At 40.4% G+C, this 17,816-nt stretch overlaps 1 protein-coding gene across 2 annotated transcripts in view; it reads left to right on the forward strand.

Annotated features, from left to right (window-relative positions):
• Positions 1–17,816, forward strand: part of grin2da (glutamate receptor, ionotropic, N-methyl D-aspartate 2D, a) — a 140,775-nt gene that overhangs the window by 56,099 nt on the left and 66,860 nt on the right. For both annotated transcript variants that reach the window (XM_056399408.1, XM_056399409.1), the window contains 2 exons: positions 525–639; positions 13,386–13,591. In XM_056399408.1, the coding sequence (XP_056255383.1) occupies positions 525–639; positions 13,386–13,591 (321 nt within the window). The remainder of the gene's footprint in view (positions 1–524; positions 640–13,385; positions 13,592–17,816) is intronic.

Consider the following 17,816-nt stretch of genomic DNA (forward strand, 5'->3'; position numbering starts at 1 on the left):
CGTGACTATCTGAGCTAATAAGGGCATTTTAACCACATCCTTGGCTCGGTGCCTCAACTAACCCCTGAGGCTTCCCTTTGTCTACAGTCGACCAGGTTAACTTTCTAGAGCACATAGCATTCACCTGCAGTTTACTACATCGTATTATAATCTCGAGCACCTGGTAATTGTCATTTGCCTTGGCAACAGTCGACCAGAGCAAAGGAGGAAGTTCAGGTGCCGGTGTTATATAGTGTGAAAAGTCTGCGTATGGTGGAGGTGGAGGTTGGCGGTCGATGGTAGAAACCGCTGTTCGATTCCCATTTCAAACTGATAGTCAGCGTTGTTTCTTTTAACCACGGCCACGTGTTTATTTTTGTTACCATGACGAAGAACTAACTTTTAAAAATAAAAGTGACATATTTCTCACACAGGAGACCGAGGAACCTATTTCCTTTACCTCCATGCTACATGGATTCCCTCTTGCATGGAGGTAAAGACACATCTCTTACTTCACCCCTCTGCTCTGCTGTCTCCTCCCTCAGGTACTTCACCAACATATCTATCGGTGGGCGGGATTATTCCTTCAACAGTGACGGCTACCTGTCCAACCCGCTGCTCGATGTCATCTCCTACACCAATGGGAGAGGCTGGGAAGAGGTCAGTACACAGCTGCGCCAGTCGGCACTAATTATCATAGCATGTCGGCTAACCGCAATTTCACAGCCCATCAAACATGCTAACTCATCAGTGCTCAGTTTAACCTTTCTGCTGTCTCTGTCTCTCCCCTTCCTCTCTCTCTCTCTCACTCTCTGTCTCTCCCCCAAATCTCATTAGATCTCCGCTAAGCCCCCCCTCCCCTATGTTCATCTCCCTCCACTCTTCTGGGTTTGTCAGCCTTGTTAGCCAGCACTAACCCACAGTCCAATATCCTCTCTGTCAGGCTCCATGTGTAGCAGTTGTACAGTAATAGCACCAAATCCAAGGTCGGCCCTCCGAGGGCACTCTCAATTCCGCGAGACTACTTTCGACCTGAGAAAAACAAGTAAACCTTTTTGTTCTCTCCTGCTGTGTTCCATTTGCTCCTGCCCTTTAACGACTCAATATGTTTACCGCTGAATGCAGACTCAAGGCTTCCATCATTTTAGGGGATGATAACTGAAAATGGAAAAAAGAAAAAAAGAAAAATCAACCTATAAGAAAAAGAAAAAAAAAAAAAACTTTAACAGTTCAACATCAGTATAAACCCTTGGACTTCAAAGTGTTTGCAGTCCTTCACCTTCCCGTCAAAGCTGAACTTCATCCTGAAGGTGCTTTGCTCTATATGAGAGGTTTGAATAAAAGATTCAGATTAGAGCGCATTAAGTAGGATTTAAGGAATAAGTAAACTCAATTTATATCAGACGGTTCTCTAAGCAGGATCTCTGTGCATTATACACCTGTATTATCAGACTGAATTACAATGAACACTATATGGCCAAAAGTATAGGGACCTTAACTGGACAGGAAGCTCCACTTAAAGTTTTATGGCCACTATAGATTTTAAAATCAAAAACAGAAAAGAGAAAAGTGTCAGCACTGTGAATTGGAGTAACTTTTAGCATTGGATGTCGACTGCTGGTGAATTGAGGACCACTGTACTGATTATGTTTTTGTGATCATATTTAAATGTTTGGCAAACTGACAGAGGACAGTCTATCCACAGTCTCTAATTCATTGTATAAAAGCATAAACACTGACCTAAGGAACCTCCAAATTTGTTTTAAAGAGCCCTGCCAATGAAAATCAAGTTTTTAACCTTGTTAACTTCCATTTGATGTTTTTATATAAGACATATCATGAGCGCAATAAGCTGTCAACACCATGACTCATAAAAACAGATTCAGACATCACAAACCTAAGTAACCAATCCTGTTAACTTGCAGGGACGAGGGGCGGGGCAAAATAAACCTGAAACCTTGTCAGTACAGAGGGAGAGAGAGAGAGAGTTTGTCTAAGCACGACCACTAACACTGTCGGCCACTGCCAGTTACAAGCTAATAAACACCATAAACAAATGAAAGATACTAACTATGGGAACCGCCCTGCTAGTTTCTGATTTTGGTTACAACAGACTCCTCGTCTGAGTCTGGGTCTGACTCTACATGAGGTTGAGCCTCTCCGATGTTTCCTATTATGCTAACCATCTTGATATGCACTGCTCTTTGACCGGTCACCGTAACCATGTCAGTACAGAGGGTGAGAGTTTGCATTAGCACAACCACTAACACTGTGTCAGCCACCACCAGTTAACAAGCTATCTAGCTAGCATAAAATAAAAACAAATAAAAGATGCTCAAACGAGTCTCTCCGATGTTTCCTTCCCTAACCATCTTGATACTCTCTGCTCTTTCACTGGTCAACCTAGCGCAAGTAGCAGTGGTGGGTAAGGTGTGATCCAGATTTCTCAATGAGGAAGTAAGCGTAGATGTGCCAGCCATTACTTTCTATGTGAGAAAAACCATTTTCAACAAAATATTAATCATGGTTCAAAACATGCCCGGAGAGGAGCTTTAAACTGTGATTGCAAAATTCAGATGCCTTTGTATTGCGCTTATTACACAATATAATTTGTCACAGTCTGTGTATAATGTGAACAAACCATCAAGGAACTAGTACGAAAACACTGAAGACACTGGAGGGAGCAAACTGCATTTTAAGCAAGACACCTCTGATGTAAAATCGGTCAGTCCTAGCATCTCCTTTTTTCTTTCTTTTGTCACCAGTTTGAATTCTTCTCAGTGTCTCATGGTGGATCTTTGATGTGAGCTGGCCTCTAAAGCCATCACTTTTTCAGTTGTCAACACTCATGATAAAAAGCATTAACTTGACAATGCAGCATAACGTTCCTCCTTCTGGACGTTCTATAAAACTCTGACTTACTGTTGGCAATTTGCATCCGAAAAAACTCTCAAAACTGATTGGTGGTGGTGCTCGAATGGGGTTTTTGCAGATTGTAATACATCACGTATGCAATGATCTGAAATTGACCCCGGCCGTGTTTTGCAGAAGATAACAAGCCTCAGAGCAAGATTCAGATTAGGCGAAATATTAAAGTTACTGACGATACTTTTGTTTAAACCCTGACAAATAGGCAGTGTGCATGAAAAATAAAAGAGCTGCCTCTTATCATTTGATGGCTGAACAAGGGGCATTTATTTTTGGAGAGTGTCAGCTGTTTTATTCATGTTTTTATGTCTTCTGTACCTCACTTTGTCACACATCCAGCCTGCATTTTCTTCTGGCAGAGAGTTAATGCGGTGCAAGAGGCAGCAAACTGAAGTACTGCTCATGTGTGCGAATCATCGTCGTTTTTTCTGCCCTTTTCTGATGCATCTCACCTTTACTGTATTGAATTTTTGCTGAATGAAGCCTGAGATACTGCCAGAGGAGATAGGTTACTGTCTTGTATGCCGTGGGATTGGGAAAGATAGAGGAAGAAAAAACTGACAGATAAGGGTTTACTTTGCACTGCTGCTCTCAAAAGATCACTCCTGTGCTGCTCTTTTATCACTGGTGTTCAGATGAATTTAGGAAGAAATCGACAGTGTAGCCATGTCAGGTTTCAAACAGGAAACCTACCTCAAGATTTCACAATATTTATTAACTTTACACTATGTATGACTCCTCTCTGGAACCTGCAGCAGCCAAACTATTCTTATCATCTGGTTCATTGACTCTTCAAAGAACTGAGCAACTTAAAGCTGCTATAATCAATAATTTTCTAATAACAAAGGCTCAAATGACAATATGCAATGTTACCGAACTTTGCAGTTCCACTAATTTCTATGGAGCGTTTTAGCATCTTTTAAGTTCATTATTTAGGTTTTATGGACCTGCAACTTTACAGTTTAGGTTCACTCTCACCTCTCTCAGCATCACTGTTTTCAACAAAGAAGGTCTAAAAAGCCGATCCAGTTGTGCAGCATCAAATGGCAGACAGACAAAGTTAGCAAGTAGCTTGTGATATAGCATTTAGCCGCTAAAGAACCATGTGTTTCCTTCAAGAGTTGATGGAGAACAAAAGAGGGCTAAAAGGAGAATATTGGATTTCTTTTCATCAGGTGGACAGAAACACAACTCTAAATGAATGCTAATGTATGTTCTATAACTAATTTCCCCTTCCACAACTGTGAATTCAGGTTTAAAACGCATTAGCTTGTCAAAATGACTGTTGTTTGTGTTTTTCCGCTAAAAAAAAAATCCTTCAAAATATAGACATACAATGGATACAGATGAAAAAAAAATGATGACAGTAGTATAAAAATAATGGGCTTAATTTGAGTCTATTATGTCATTTAATCTTTCCAGGCAAAGAGTTCCAGATTTAAAATGGGCTTTAAACTTAGGGCTAATGGAAAAACAGAGGACAAACAGTACCCATACAACTCCCTCAGACATCAGCACTTGACCCGAACTATCCAGCGGTTGCTCTACAACCTCATTTATCTGAACATCCCGTTTCCCAGGTGTACATTTGCTGAATTAACCTCTCCTGAACTGAATCGGGGAGTATATTTGCAGAGCACAGCAACCTTCGGGCAGCTGAACAAGAGCTGACTGTAGAGCTTGTAGGGAGATCAGGGCTATACTTATCAAGAGTCTCAGAGCAAGAGGAGAATTCCCATGATGAACATTTGCTCTTGATATTAGGCAAGAAAATATCTTCCTATCTGCACCAGGACTTAGGAAAACTTGAGAGCTGTCATAATGAACGGTTAATTAATGAGACCATATAATATATTTCACTTTTTATTGTAAGTAATCTTAAATGTCCTCAAAAATATTGCTTGCACAAAAATATTCAGTTACCAACTCTTTATGAAATGGCCCGATTCACTAAACTCTTAATTTTGCATTTTGCAATTTTGCATCTTTTTACTTCAAGCAGTTCACAAAGCGAATAATTTCTCTACTACTAAACCTGATTGAATAAGAGCAGGATTTGGTTTTAATTTGTTGATATTTTTAGTGACATGAATATGTTGCATAACAGCATTCTGGAGGAATCCATACCACAGTATCCACACATGTTAACATGTGCTTACGGATGCATGATTGTGCAAAACACAAACCATGAAGACAAGCCAACAGTGCCATTAGAGAAGTTCTATTGTAGAAAAGCCATGTTAACTAAGTTCAGGAAATTGCACTGGGTCTCAATTTGAAAAACTTAAAAAAAAAGAAGTTGACACGTAAATTTTGTTACGTTATTCTCCAAATAAATATTGTTAGTATTTACCTTTGTTTAAGCAGCTTCTTAAACACTTTCTTCTGCATCAAATTACATTTTGTTAAGTTGCCATTATGTGTATTTGCGTTTCAGTGCAGATGCAATGAAAGGCGTCTTGAGTTGTTTGATTTTTTTTCTGCAGCCAGCTGAGCCTTCCCTCATTCTCAGCTTTTGAACATCTCATTCCACGAGTTTTATGAAGTTGTGTTACATGATGCAACGATACAGCAAGTCATTTTACATTTGTTTGTTCTTCGAGCCGAAGCACGAACACGGAGGTGTACAGTCGCTTGGAATCAGACAAGAAAGCAGGAGTACAGTTTTTAATCAACATGACAGGAGAAGTGGAAACCACAACAAAAAGCTGAATCCCATTTCACTTCAGTTTAAAGGTGCAATAAGAGTTTTACAACCCAACAACACAGGATATAATCATAGTGCATCAGGCAGTAGGGACTTGATAGGGTTGTTAATCGATTAAAATGATTTAGCCCATACTTCATAAGAGAGCAGGCTTTAAAACCGACTTCCTGGCCTCTGCGGCTCTGATGGACGACTGTTGTACAAGCGAATCAAACAACACCAGAAATTTCTGCTGAAAATCTTCGTTCTCAAGTTGAAACTTATAGGTCCCATATTTTACATTTTTCCTGTGTTTTATTTGACATTTTGATATCCATAAGATGATATATTTGTGGTGTTAAGTACTGTGGCTCTGAGCCTCTCTTCTGATTGGCTGACTGTTGTCTTAGTGATCTTTTAAAAATATAGCAGATTTTATGTAAACACTCAGAGAAACCAAATCCTATAAGGTTGAATGGTGGGTACAGGTGAGTTGGGGGCAGTGACTGCTTTGTTGTGACATCACAAAGTTACAGAAGTCCTGATAGCTCGTTTTAAGGCTCAATTTCTGAATACAAGCCGTGTGCATTCTCTGTGGACTGAGCATTTTGATACTTTCACAGTATTAATATAGAACCTAGACCTGATTTATAATCAAAAAAGACATGGACATCTACCTTTATACAATATGGACCTTTACTGCTTTACCTTCACTTTAGATATTTCATAATTGTTCTGGAGGTAACCCAGCTTGAGCACGACTGTAGCAGCTTTGATTTAAAAACATCAGCGTTTTAACCCTCCTCTCATGAACTATTGAAAAATCATGTAGAATAGGCAAGGTGACAATAAGATTGATGATTGATGAGAAAAGTTGATAATGGTTTCAGTGCTCAGTGATCACACAAACAATCAGCAGAGATCAGACATTATCTGAGACATATATTAAACTGAAGGAGCTTATCTGCTCACTACATCAACTTATTAAAGCTGCAGTGTAGGCAGGATTTTTAAATTGGTATTAAATGAGAAAGTTTAATCCCCATAATACACCATTTTGGAGTATGCTAATTTGACACAATCTCTGCTATTGCCCCACTCTTTTTAGGATAAATCCTGAGCTCATGCAGAAGGTTTGACCTTGGGCTTTTGAAACTGTCCATGTCTCCATACTTAAGTGCACTCATTGAACTCATGTTTTCATATTTAATAAGTATTAAAAATACAGTACTTTAGTACTGCAGACCTTGACTGAGCCTAGAGCAACGTTTTGAAGTCAATGTGGATCAGACTTTATTAATTAAATAATACATTTAATCAAACTTTGTTTTCTTTTGGTTCAGTTGACACCAATTTCTGCTTTCTGCCCAGATGGAAATTAGCATGTAGCTAAATATGATACAAAGCATCTTTCCCCTTTTTTGAGGTTGATGTATCTAAAAGAAATCACTTAAGTAGTAATGAATCCAATACTAGCAGGAGTCCCATGGATGATGACCCCCCTTGATGCTTCGCTGTCCATAAAACAGTTGCCAGACCTCCAGTAATTATTACTAAGGGCTGTATTTTCTGTATTTTCATTATTTCTATTGGAAGGACTTCTAGGCAGCTGTGTCCAGTCCGTTTACCTTTTACCCCTGACATTTCAGTGTTGGATGAGTGCTGTAACTTTTTAGCATTCAGGGAAACCACAAGGTTAAATATTAGTCGTGTTATTACTTAAAGAGCCTTGACTCATCTCCAGATGGGCAACATCATTTGGAAACAGAACAGAAACCAGCACAGTCTGACCAAAATAAATAATGACTCAACTGCAAAGGACAGAAGCAGACAGAAAGTCCAGACAGCAGAAGATTCAATAATAATGATTTGAAAAAACTACATTTATAAAGTAGAACTTTATACTTGTTACTGAAGGTTACAGAAGTAAAAAAATTAATAAAAAATGAACAACAGCCAAATTTCAAAATAACATGGTGATGGCGGAGCATGTGAATCAGTCCAAATCACCACAGTGCCACAGCCATGAGTACTTCTAATTAAACTTTTAACAAACAAAAACACTGCAGTATAATCCAATATAAGTGCAAGGATTGAACTCGTCTCATTTTACACAAGTTACTCTATTCATACAGCTACTCCAGAAAACTAGAATTGCATTTTGATGAGGAGGATGAGGCATCTGCAACAGAGGGATAAAGAATGTCAAAACTGATGCTGCAGACTTTTAGTAATTAGTGTGCTTCAAGCCTAAAAAAAAACTGGTCTTAAAGAAAAACTCCATACAATTTTTTCACAGTAAACTTAGTCACATAGATTTTTGTTGCCATATGATGTTTATACAGGTGATCCTTGTGCTTAAAAATAGCTTGTAAGTGTCTGATTCAATTTGAACCTTTGGTACAGCTGAATCATCTGACGGTAGTGAAATAGGCAAGTCTCTGAAGTTTATTACCTATGTGATAAACTCAGAGGTTAAAGGAAAATTATCTTTTCAATAAAATCTAACAGGACCAGACTTATTCATATTTACACCAAATTACACCCAACCCTTATTTTTGGCTGAACTGCAACAGCAGGGCCAGCCCTGTAATTGCAAATGTCCCTGACTGACTGACTGACTGACTGACTGACTGACTGACTGACTGAGTGAGTGATAGAGTTGAGTGATCATAGTTCCACCATTGGTCAGCCGAATGCCACGTGACTGACTTTGAGTTTCCCCATTAGGTTTTGCTCTTTCAAATGAAATAGTTTAATTAGAACAGTTTTTATTCAGGGGTGTTTACAGTCTGCAGTGTTGACAACTTTGTCAACAGCAGCATATTTGTCTCTAGATTAACAGACTTTTTTCAAAAAAGCACCTTGCAACAAACCTAGCAACTTTTTGGACAAACCATGACTTCTTAGAAAAGAGCCCAGTGTGAGTGACTAAATAAGAGAGACATTTGGTCTCTTCTAATGTACTCTCTGCATGATCATTTTGCAACTAAAAATAATAGAAATCACAGCACAGTCTTTGTCTTTAACTGATGTGTTTGGTGATTTTGTCAGATGATGTCACAGTTATAAAATCAGGTTTTCAGCAGCAGCAGATCAGCAGTTTGGAAATGGCTCGGAAGTTAACATGTAGTCTCAATGAGACACGTTTCAGTCATTATTTCAAACTTGTTCCGTTATCTGCCAACAGAAACAGTAAAACATGTAAACAAGAACAGCTTCATTGGGAATTCAGCTGTATTAAAATGCTGTATATGTGAGCACAGAGAGGGGGAGAGAAGCAAACAGATAAAGGGCAGAAACCAGTTGACACTAGGCAGAATGCAAATATGACGCAATGATGTCAGTGGTTTATGAATTAATGTATTTGCTGCCTTCTAGAAGCAGACCACTTTAACTATGATTCAGCTTATTCCCAGGTTGGAGTAGTTGTTACAGTTGCTGTTCTCATCACTGAGTGTTTGGTCTTTGTATGAAAAGGTCCTCTGGTGCTCAGACAGTGGTGGGTTTTACCTCTGCAGCAGCAGCAGCAGTGATATGTTTGTAATAAACAGAAGAAGAGCTGTGTCACAATGACCAAACACAACAATACAAAGAACATCAAATATTCCTTTCTAAGTCTTGGACTCTCTAAAGCAGTTGGTGGATGTTTTGGGATAATTAATGTCAGATTATTGACAGGAGGTGGGAAGCAGATCAAATTATTGATTCCACAGAGCATTTTGGGAACAATGGAAAATGAAAATGGAAATGCAATGATGAGAGTGTTGATTTTGGTAGTAATGTACACTGAATTATTGATTCTTCCAGGTAGCCCCCTCCCCCCAAAAAACTGTTGAGTCCACTGAGCAGTGCACCTCAGATTATTAATTGTAATGGAAATATCAAAAATAGTAAAAAAATATTTTTTTACTGCAACATTTTGGCAAGGCTGCCAATAAACATAGAACCTGTTCAATTTGTAGTATGTGAATTTTTTTTTTTTAAGTTGCATTTAGTGTTGGTGTTTTCACTGAGTCTCATATCATTTTGATAAAAATCTAGAGGTCTGTCTGAGCTCTGATAACTGAGAACCTCAAAATACCAAATCCTGCCCTGTTCCTGTCTTCTGCTGGGCTGGCAATCCAGGGATTCAGTCCTTGTCTGGGCTGTCTGTGTTTGTATATGTGTACGTGTGGCCTTGTTTTACTGTATTTGTGGGGTACAACAGCTTTGTGGGGACCACAGTGCTGGATCCCGCAAATTCAAATTGTTTGAGGGTTAAGACATGGTTTTAGGGTTAGGATTAGACACTGAATTTAGTTAGTTAAGGTCTATTATATTCATGGGGTCTGAAAACCAGGAGCCCACTATACTTGTGAGGTCTGACATCTTATGAGGACCACAATGCTGGACCCCACAAGTTTAAATGACTGATTGAAGGTTAGGACTTGGGTTTAGGTTAGAGTTAGAATTAGGTTTGGGTTAAGGTTAGACATTCAGTTGTGATGGTTAAGGTTAGGGTAAGGGGCTACAGAATGCATGGTGTCCCCACAAGTATAGTAAGACAAGGATCAGTGTGTGTGTGTGTGCGCGCGCTTGCGTGCATATGAATGTGAGTCTTTTTGTCTTTAAAGCGCGGCAGAAAGCATTTACCTCAGTTAATGCAAAACATGTAAGGGGGTGAACTGGAGGACAAATGAGCATAGCAGAGGAAATTATCATGTCGTCCTATAATGAACTATTGGATCTGCCTATTATTATTTATGCAGCAGGGAGACAGAGAGAGAGGAGAGCAGAGACACGGTGAAAAACAGCGAGACAGAAAGTGCATAAATGATACAGTGAGTGAGGTTGGTCCAAAGTGCCAGGTGCTGCAGATTTACATCACACCCTTGTTTGTATCTCTGGTCGTTGTGTTAATGTGTTAAAGTGGCCAAAATGAATAATTATGAATGATAATGTGGATGTGTACCACCTATTTGTGTTTTTGTGCCTATTGTGTCTATGGGTCCTGTGTGTCGGATTATGTGTTTTTGTGCATCTATGTTTTTTCTGCCTGTGCAGACTATTATGTTTTTAGTTGTTCTTCATCATGTTATGGGAATATCTGTGTCCACGGTACATTACGGGGACTGACCCCTCAAGTGAGGATGAAAAGCTGGATCCAGTTTTAACATCTGTTTGGATGAGATTAGTTGTTAGTAATTATTTACACCTACTAACTGCCATGTGGACCTGGAGGGTAGCTGACCCAGTCAACTGACAAAACTTTACTGCTGATATATGACCTGTTTACACTGAAGCGTAAGAAAAGATAACATGTAATATGGTCAAATTATCTGACCAGACGTCAAAGTACATTTGACCTAACTAAGACAATATAACTCTACCTCAAATGGCATTTAATGGCAATATTATTACACAATTGACCTGGTTAGGTTGCATAATTTGATATTTCCCTCACACTTTAAACTGCATGAATAAGGAGATAATACTTAATACCCTGGAATACAATACTACGGCTGGACAAAACAACTGACAGCTTTTTGTTATCGTTATAGATTCATATTTTGACTTCTTGAGAGGGAGAGAGATATAGTGAGAAAAAAAAACATCCCAATTGGGTGTTAGGTATTGATGTTTTTTAGGGCCTAGGCAGAAAGCAGGTAGGGTGGAGTGTGGGCTCGGGGATGGGGTCTACGTAACATCCACTGGTGGGGGAGGCGTGCAGTACTGAGGAGATGGAAGGTGTTCGATTTGTTTGTTTTGTTATAGTCCAGTGATACCGGTGCAAAGCACTGGGGAAATGGGACATGTTTCGTTTGGTTTTGTATTGTTGTCGTAGATAAATACAGTGGTCATGCTCCAGACCGTTTGGAGGAGACGGACCTTTCTATACCTTCATTTTTTTCCCTGTTTTCCATGAGGTTAATCATTTGCTTTTGTTTTTAAACCTGGTTTTAAGGTTGAAATTATGGCAAGATTTCAGTTAGTGTACTGGTTTGCTGTTGGCATGTAGCCTTTAAAATTCCCTCCACAGATATGTTTTATAGTATGTAAACATACTGGGCTATGATTAACATTTTATTTAACATGCTTTTGTCTTATAAATAAGTAAAAAAACAACTTTGCAAAGGGGCTGGAAGCACATCTTCACTTACTTCCTCATTGAGAAATTCTGGATGAGGTCTTTGCCCCGCCCACCACCACTTCTAGTGCTAGATTGAGTGATGAAAGAGCAGAGCGGAGGGAACATTGGAGACATACATATTCATACGTCTTGTATCATAAAACAAACACTATATGGACACATTAGCAAGGTTAAAGAGTTGGAGAGTTTTCATTGGAGGGGATGTTTGAGGCTAAGGTAAAAAAAACAAAACAAAACGTGTGCATGTGTGTGTGTGTGTGTGCGTGTCTAAAAAGGCTTAGTGTGCTTTTTTCACAAATCCCAGCAGCCACGTCTGACATCATCAGGATGATCCACAGGAGAATTGGTTGTATGCAAATATCATCTAAATATACAACACCACAGCTACGAAATGACAAAATACCTCACACATTTGCTGTGTTGTGGTTGCACATCCATCCAGTAACATCCTCAGTCAGCATGAGCAGATTTGTTTACACATGTAGGTCACTGTGACGCTGTAAACTGTCTTTCTCTTAGTGTTTGTATTTCAGAATACCATGTTGCAGCAGGAAATTATTTAGCTCAGTTAACATGAACAAACTGCTGATTATACAGCAGACACATATTTCGGGGTTGTGTTATACCTCCCTATCATCACAGCTCACTCTGCTCTGAAACATACTGTAACTGCAGGAATAAGCATAAGATTCGATGCTTGAGTTAACAGAGGACTCAAACAGTGATAATGTACGATTAATAGACAGATGGCGACACAAATTAAAGAGTGTCCCTTTAAACTGGAGGCTGTTTTTTTTAGCTTCTCATTAAGCATGTACTTATTGATTTGCAGGTCACGGCATCAACACTAAAACCGGGGTGAATTTGGTTGAAAAGTTAATGCGTTAATGTGTTTCATTTCAATAGGTAGTGTTACGGGGATGCCTTTAGGACCCCGGGGAAGATTATTTAGGGGACAACGGAAGCTAGCGCTCTCTCTCACTCTCTCTCCTACCTGTCCGTGGCCAGCAAAGCGCAGCTTGGTGCAGATAACAGCACGAGGGACGCCAAACGTTTTGTTTTGCGTTCCCAGTCATCTGCCTGTTAGAACTAAGGTGCAAAACTAAAGTGGAGGGTATGATTCAGGGGACGTCAGGATATCAAGCACGCTGTGGCTCTGGGCACAGGGTTATGGGCCTTTTGCTGTAATCTAATGATCTTTTTGTTTTTTTCTCTCTTTTATTTCTTTGATTTCTATTTAAACTGGGCATTGTGCAATATTTGATGACGGGCACTATGCAATCCTTGAGCAGTAGCTTAATTAACTGTGATTGATTGAGGCTTCATATAAATTCAGTTTATGTTCTTTTATTTGTTTGCTCATAGTTTGATGTGATTGCAGTGTGTGAGTGTGTGTGATTTTTTTAAAGGTGTGTAGAGGCAGTGTGTTTTTATGAGCCTTATTCTGCTCTCTTGTGAGGGTGTTTGTGGTCCTGAGAATTACCAACCTTTTAATTTTCACTGTGTATTTTTGCTATTTAGATCAAGTCGGTGTCAGTGCCTGGTTGGCTATTCTGCCTTAGTATCAGTCTGAGATACAATTAAAATCACTACAGTAGCATCTCTTTTTTTTTGTTTGTTTTAGAAAAGTTTCTATATGTGTTTGTGTGTGTTTTCCAGGTTGGATGGTGGGAGAACGGACACCTGCGTTTACGTTACCACCCCTGGTCTCGTTACGGCTCCTTCCTGAAGCCTCTGGATGACTCCCAGCACCTCAGAGTGGTCACCCTGGAGGAGAGGCCCTTTGTCATAGTGGAGCCCGCAGACCCGGGAACCAGCTCCTGCATCCGGGACTCTGTACCCTGCCGCATGCCTGTCAACTCCAGGTAATATACCACCATCAACCCCTAGGTATCAAACACCTTTAACATGAATAAAAACTTTTACACTTAGCGTTTCATTGTATCAAAACTGTGCAAGGTTCAGTTCTCAATGGTCGGTGTGTATATTTATTTTTATTTAATACACTGAAATAATGACAAATTAATTTATATATTTGCATTAAGTAATTATGAATATAATGGCTGATAATATTCAAACCCCCAAAAGACTGAAAAATTCCCTATTATTCCAGTGTCTAACAGTGGTTTTAAAGCTGTATTGCTGCTGATTTTAGTTCAGATTTCCTCATGTTTCTGCACATAATAAATTTAATTTTTCAGTGTATGTAAATTATGCTCCCATGCTTTCCAAACATTCAAGGTTGAATGAAATGGTCACTCGAAAATATTTGTCTTGCATATTAGCCGGGTCTTGCGGTATTATAAATTGGTGGTTTTTCAACAATAGTTTCCAACCTTCTTGGCTTTTAACAGCAGTCAAACTGCCCATTATGGCTATTACATAAGGCAAAATGCCACTTTGTTCATAACAGCAGTGGTGAACAGTCAATTTTCTGGTTTTCTCTGGTTTAAATTTGACTCACAGAGTAGCTGATGAGAGGTCTGAAATGACTCAGTATATAACTAAAGGAAAAATGAGAGAAAAACAAAAAACTGCTCAGAAAATAAGTGTAGACGGAGTTCAAATATAATTTATAAGAACGTGTGAGGACAGGGCGACCTGCAGTTTATTATGGCCATAAGCAGAAAGGAACAGAATAATATAGATGTCACATTTTTCTGCCTGAGAACTGACTGAAGCACTTTTACACACACAACAGGGGTCTATATATAACAAGTAATTTCCTCTAAATCCTTATCAGTCTATAAACCTTAGTAGAAAGTGGAAAAGAAGTTTCAAAAAGTGGTTTGATAGAGAACATCCTGAAACCATGAAACCTGGAGGCCTCATGCTATGATCTCTAGAGAAATTGAGATGTCTGGCCAAGCATCCATGAACAAGCCAGTAAATCTTTACCATCTCCGTGAGCTGTGTACAGGGACGCAGAGGCTTAAAGAAAGACTTTCCCTCTGGGTTCAATAGATTAAGACATCACAAAATAATCTAATTATCCCTGAGAGAAGATAAAGTTGCCTCACAGCAGCTGTAGATACATTAAAAGTCACATGGTACCACATCAAAGCACGCAATTAAGAGTAAGCATGATTTTACTTTAACCATAATGGGAACTTGAAACCGCGCAGCGAAGTAAGGTTAATTATCTTTTAATCAATCCAGATAAGAAACAGCAGGAATAACTTTCACACAAAATCAATAGACTTTTAATGATGGAGCAAAATATCCCTGCTGCATCCCCAACATTTGAATCACAGCAACTATGGAATGATTTATTTCAGTTTACAGTGAGTTTCAACTTACTTATAAAATTATATGTACAAAAAGATAACAGCAACATGATCCCAATCCTATATCATGTGTCACACAGTCGTATTTACAGTCTGAATCCTTTATAGTCAGTGTTTGTCCTGTTTTATGTACAAGGTTCATTTTTCTGGCAGGAGAAAGATGCTCTGTGTGTGTGTGTGTATGTGTGTATGTGCTTGCATGCGTGCGTCCGTGTGTGTTTTCTGGCCTCCTGGTCTATCCAAGATAAGCTTCCTTCCTGCCAACACATGACCTGGCCAATGGGAAGATAACGAGTTCATCCTCCATCAGTTTTATTGGCTGAGAGAGAAGTTTGCTCTTTTGTTAATAAACCGTCTTTAACCACTGTTTTTTCTTTTTTTTTTTGTTTCTTAAAGATTTGCTCGTCGTCTTGTTCTGTTTTTATTTCCTACTCTTTAATTGACTTGCTTTGTTTTTTTACACCTTATTTTCTAGTGCAGTGGCTAAGATATTTTATGCTTTTATTTTCTCCTGTTGAGGCATTTAAACTTAATTGCATTTTACTCTGAACATTTCTTACCTTTGATGAGGACCACATCACACATGTCACACATTTTAAAGTCAAGTACTTAGGCTATCATGTAATAACATAGTACTTACTGAGCTTTTGGTCTTCAAAATGACCCTAATATGTTCGTTCGTTCGTTCGTCGTCTCCCGCTTATCCGGATCCGGGTCGCGGGGGCAGCAGCCTCAGCAAAGAGGTCCAGACAGCCCTCTCCCCAGCTACTTCCACCAGCTCCTCCGGGAGAATCCCGAGGCGTTCCAAGGCCAGCCGAGAGATATAATCCCTCCAGCGTGTCCTTGGTCGGCCCTGAGGCCTCCTCCCGGTGGGACATGCCCGAAACACCTCCCCGGGGAGGCGTCCAGGAGGCATCCTCACCAGATGCCTGAACCACCTCAACTGGCTCCTCTCGACATGGAGGAGCAGCAGCTCTACTCCGAGTCCCTCCCGGATAACCGAGCTCCTCACCCTATCTCTAAGGCTAAGGCTGAGCCTGGCCACCCTGCGGAGGAAACTCATTTCGGCTGCTTGTATTCGCGATCTCGTTCTTTCGGTCATTACCCAAAGCTCATGACCATAAGTGAGAATTGGAACGTAGATCAACCGGAAAATCGAGAGCTTCGCCTTCCGGCTTAGCTCCCTCTTCCCCACAACGGACCGATTCAGCGCCCGCATCACTGCTGAAGCCGCCCCAATCCGCCTGTCTCCCACTCCATCCTACCCTCACTCGTGAACAAGATCCTGAGATACTTAAACTCCTCCACCTGAGGCAAACCCTCCTCCCCGACCCGGAGCGGGCGATCCACCCGTTTCCGACTGAGAACCATGGCCTCAGACTTGGAGGTGCTGATCTTCATCCCAGCCACTTCACACTCGGCCGCGAACCGCCCAAGCGAGAGCTGAAGGTCGGCGCTCAATGAAGCTAAGAGGACCACATCATCCGCAAAAAGCAGAGACGAGATCCTCCCGCCACTGAACCCAAACACGTTCACCACCCGGCTGCTTCTAGAAATTCTGTCCATAAAAGTTATGAACAGAACCGGTGACAAAGGGCAGCCCTGGCGGAGTCCAACCCTCACCGGGAACAGGTCCGACTTACTGGCGGCTACGCGAACCAGACTCACACTCCTTTGGTACAGGGACTTGATGGCCACTAACAAGGGGCCATCCACCCCATACTCCCGGAGTGCCCCCCACAGGGAGCCCCTGGGAACACGGTCGTAAGCTTTCTCCAAATCCACAAAACACATGTGGACTGGATTGGCAAACTCTCATGCTCCCTCCAGCACCCCAGCAAGGGTAAAGAGCTGGTCCACAGTTCCACGCCCAGGACGAAAACCACATTGCTCCTCCTCGATCTGAGGTTTAACTATTGACCAGACCCTCTTTTCCAGTACCCTGGAATAGACCTTACCTGAGGAGTGTAATTCCCCGGTAGTTGGAACACACCCTCTGGTCACCCTTCTTAAAGATGGGGACCACCACCCCGGTTTGCCACTCCAGAGGCACTGCCCCCGATGTCCACGCAATGTTGCAGAGGCGTGTCAACCCTAATATGTTAATTCAAAATTGGGAACTGACTCATAATATGACTAATAAAGGAAAAAAAGTATAAAAGTTGTTGTAGGGAAGAAGTAGGTTACCCTAAGTCATTAACATAAATGCTCCCTGCGTAGTATTTTTCAAATTGTACCAATCAATAAGGTGTTTTAATATTAACAGTAAATCAAATTACTCTACGTATGAAAAGGAGTCAATAGTATTGTTTTCATCATCATTTTAGCTCTCTCCCACTGTACCCTACAGGTTAGGGTTAGCGCCACCCAGCGCCACACGGCAGACAAATAAACCTAGCAACTAGCTGTTGAACATATTGTAGCATTTAGCTGCTAAAGCTGCCAGATATTTTCCTCATGAGGTGATGAACACCGAAACAAAAGTTAACAGAGAATGAATTCGGACACTAATAATTGTAAGGACGACAGAAAGAATGGCTCCAGATGAATGCTGATGTTGCTCTGTTTCTTCTGGATGTGTAAACAAGCAACTGTTTGCTAACTTGTTAGCCATATACACAATTATAAGGTAATACTTACATGTCCATGCTGTGATTATAGCTTGTTCCACTGCCGAAAAAAATGTTGCTTTACCATCTGTCAATCACATACATGTGATTTCAAGTCTAGCTGCATTCATCTATTCTGTGGAAAGTGCTGTTGTGACATTATGCATCCATTAGCTAAGTAGCGCCTGAACTGT

Source organism: Seriola aureovittata, chromosome 16, assembly GCF_021018895.1.
Source record: "Seriola aureovittata isolate HTS-2021-v1 ecotype China chromosome 16, ASM2101889v1, whole genome shotgun sequence".
In the NCBI taxonomy this organism is placed as follows: Eukaryota; Metazoa; Chordata; class Actinopteri; order Carangiformes; family Carangidae; genus Seriola; species Seriola aureovittata.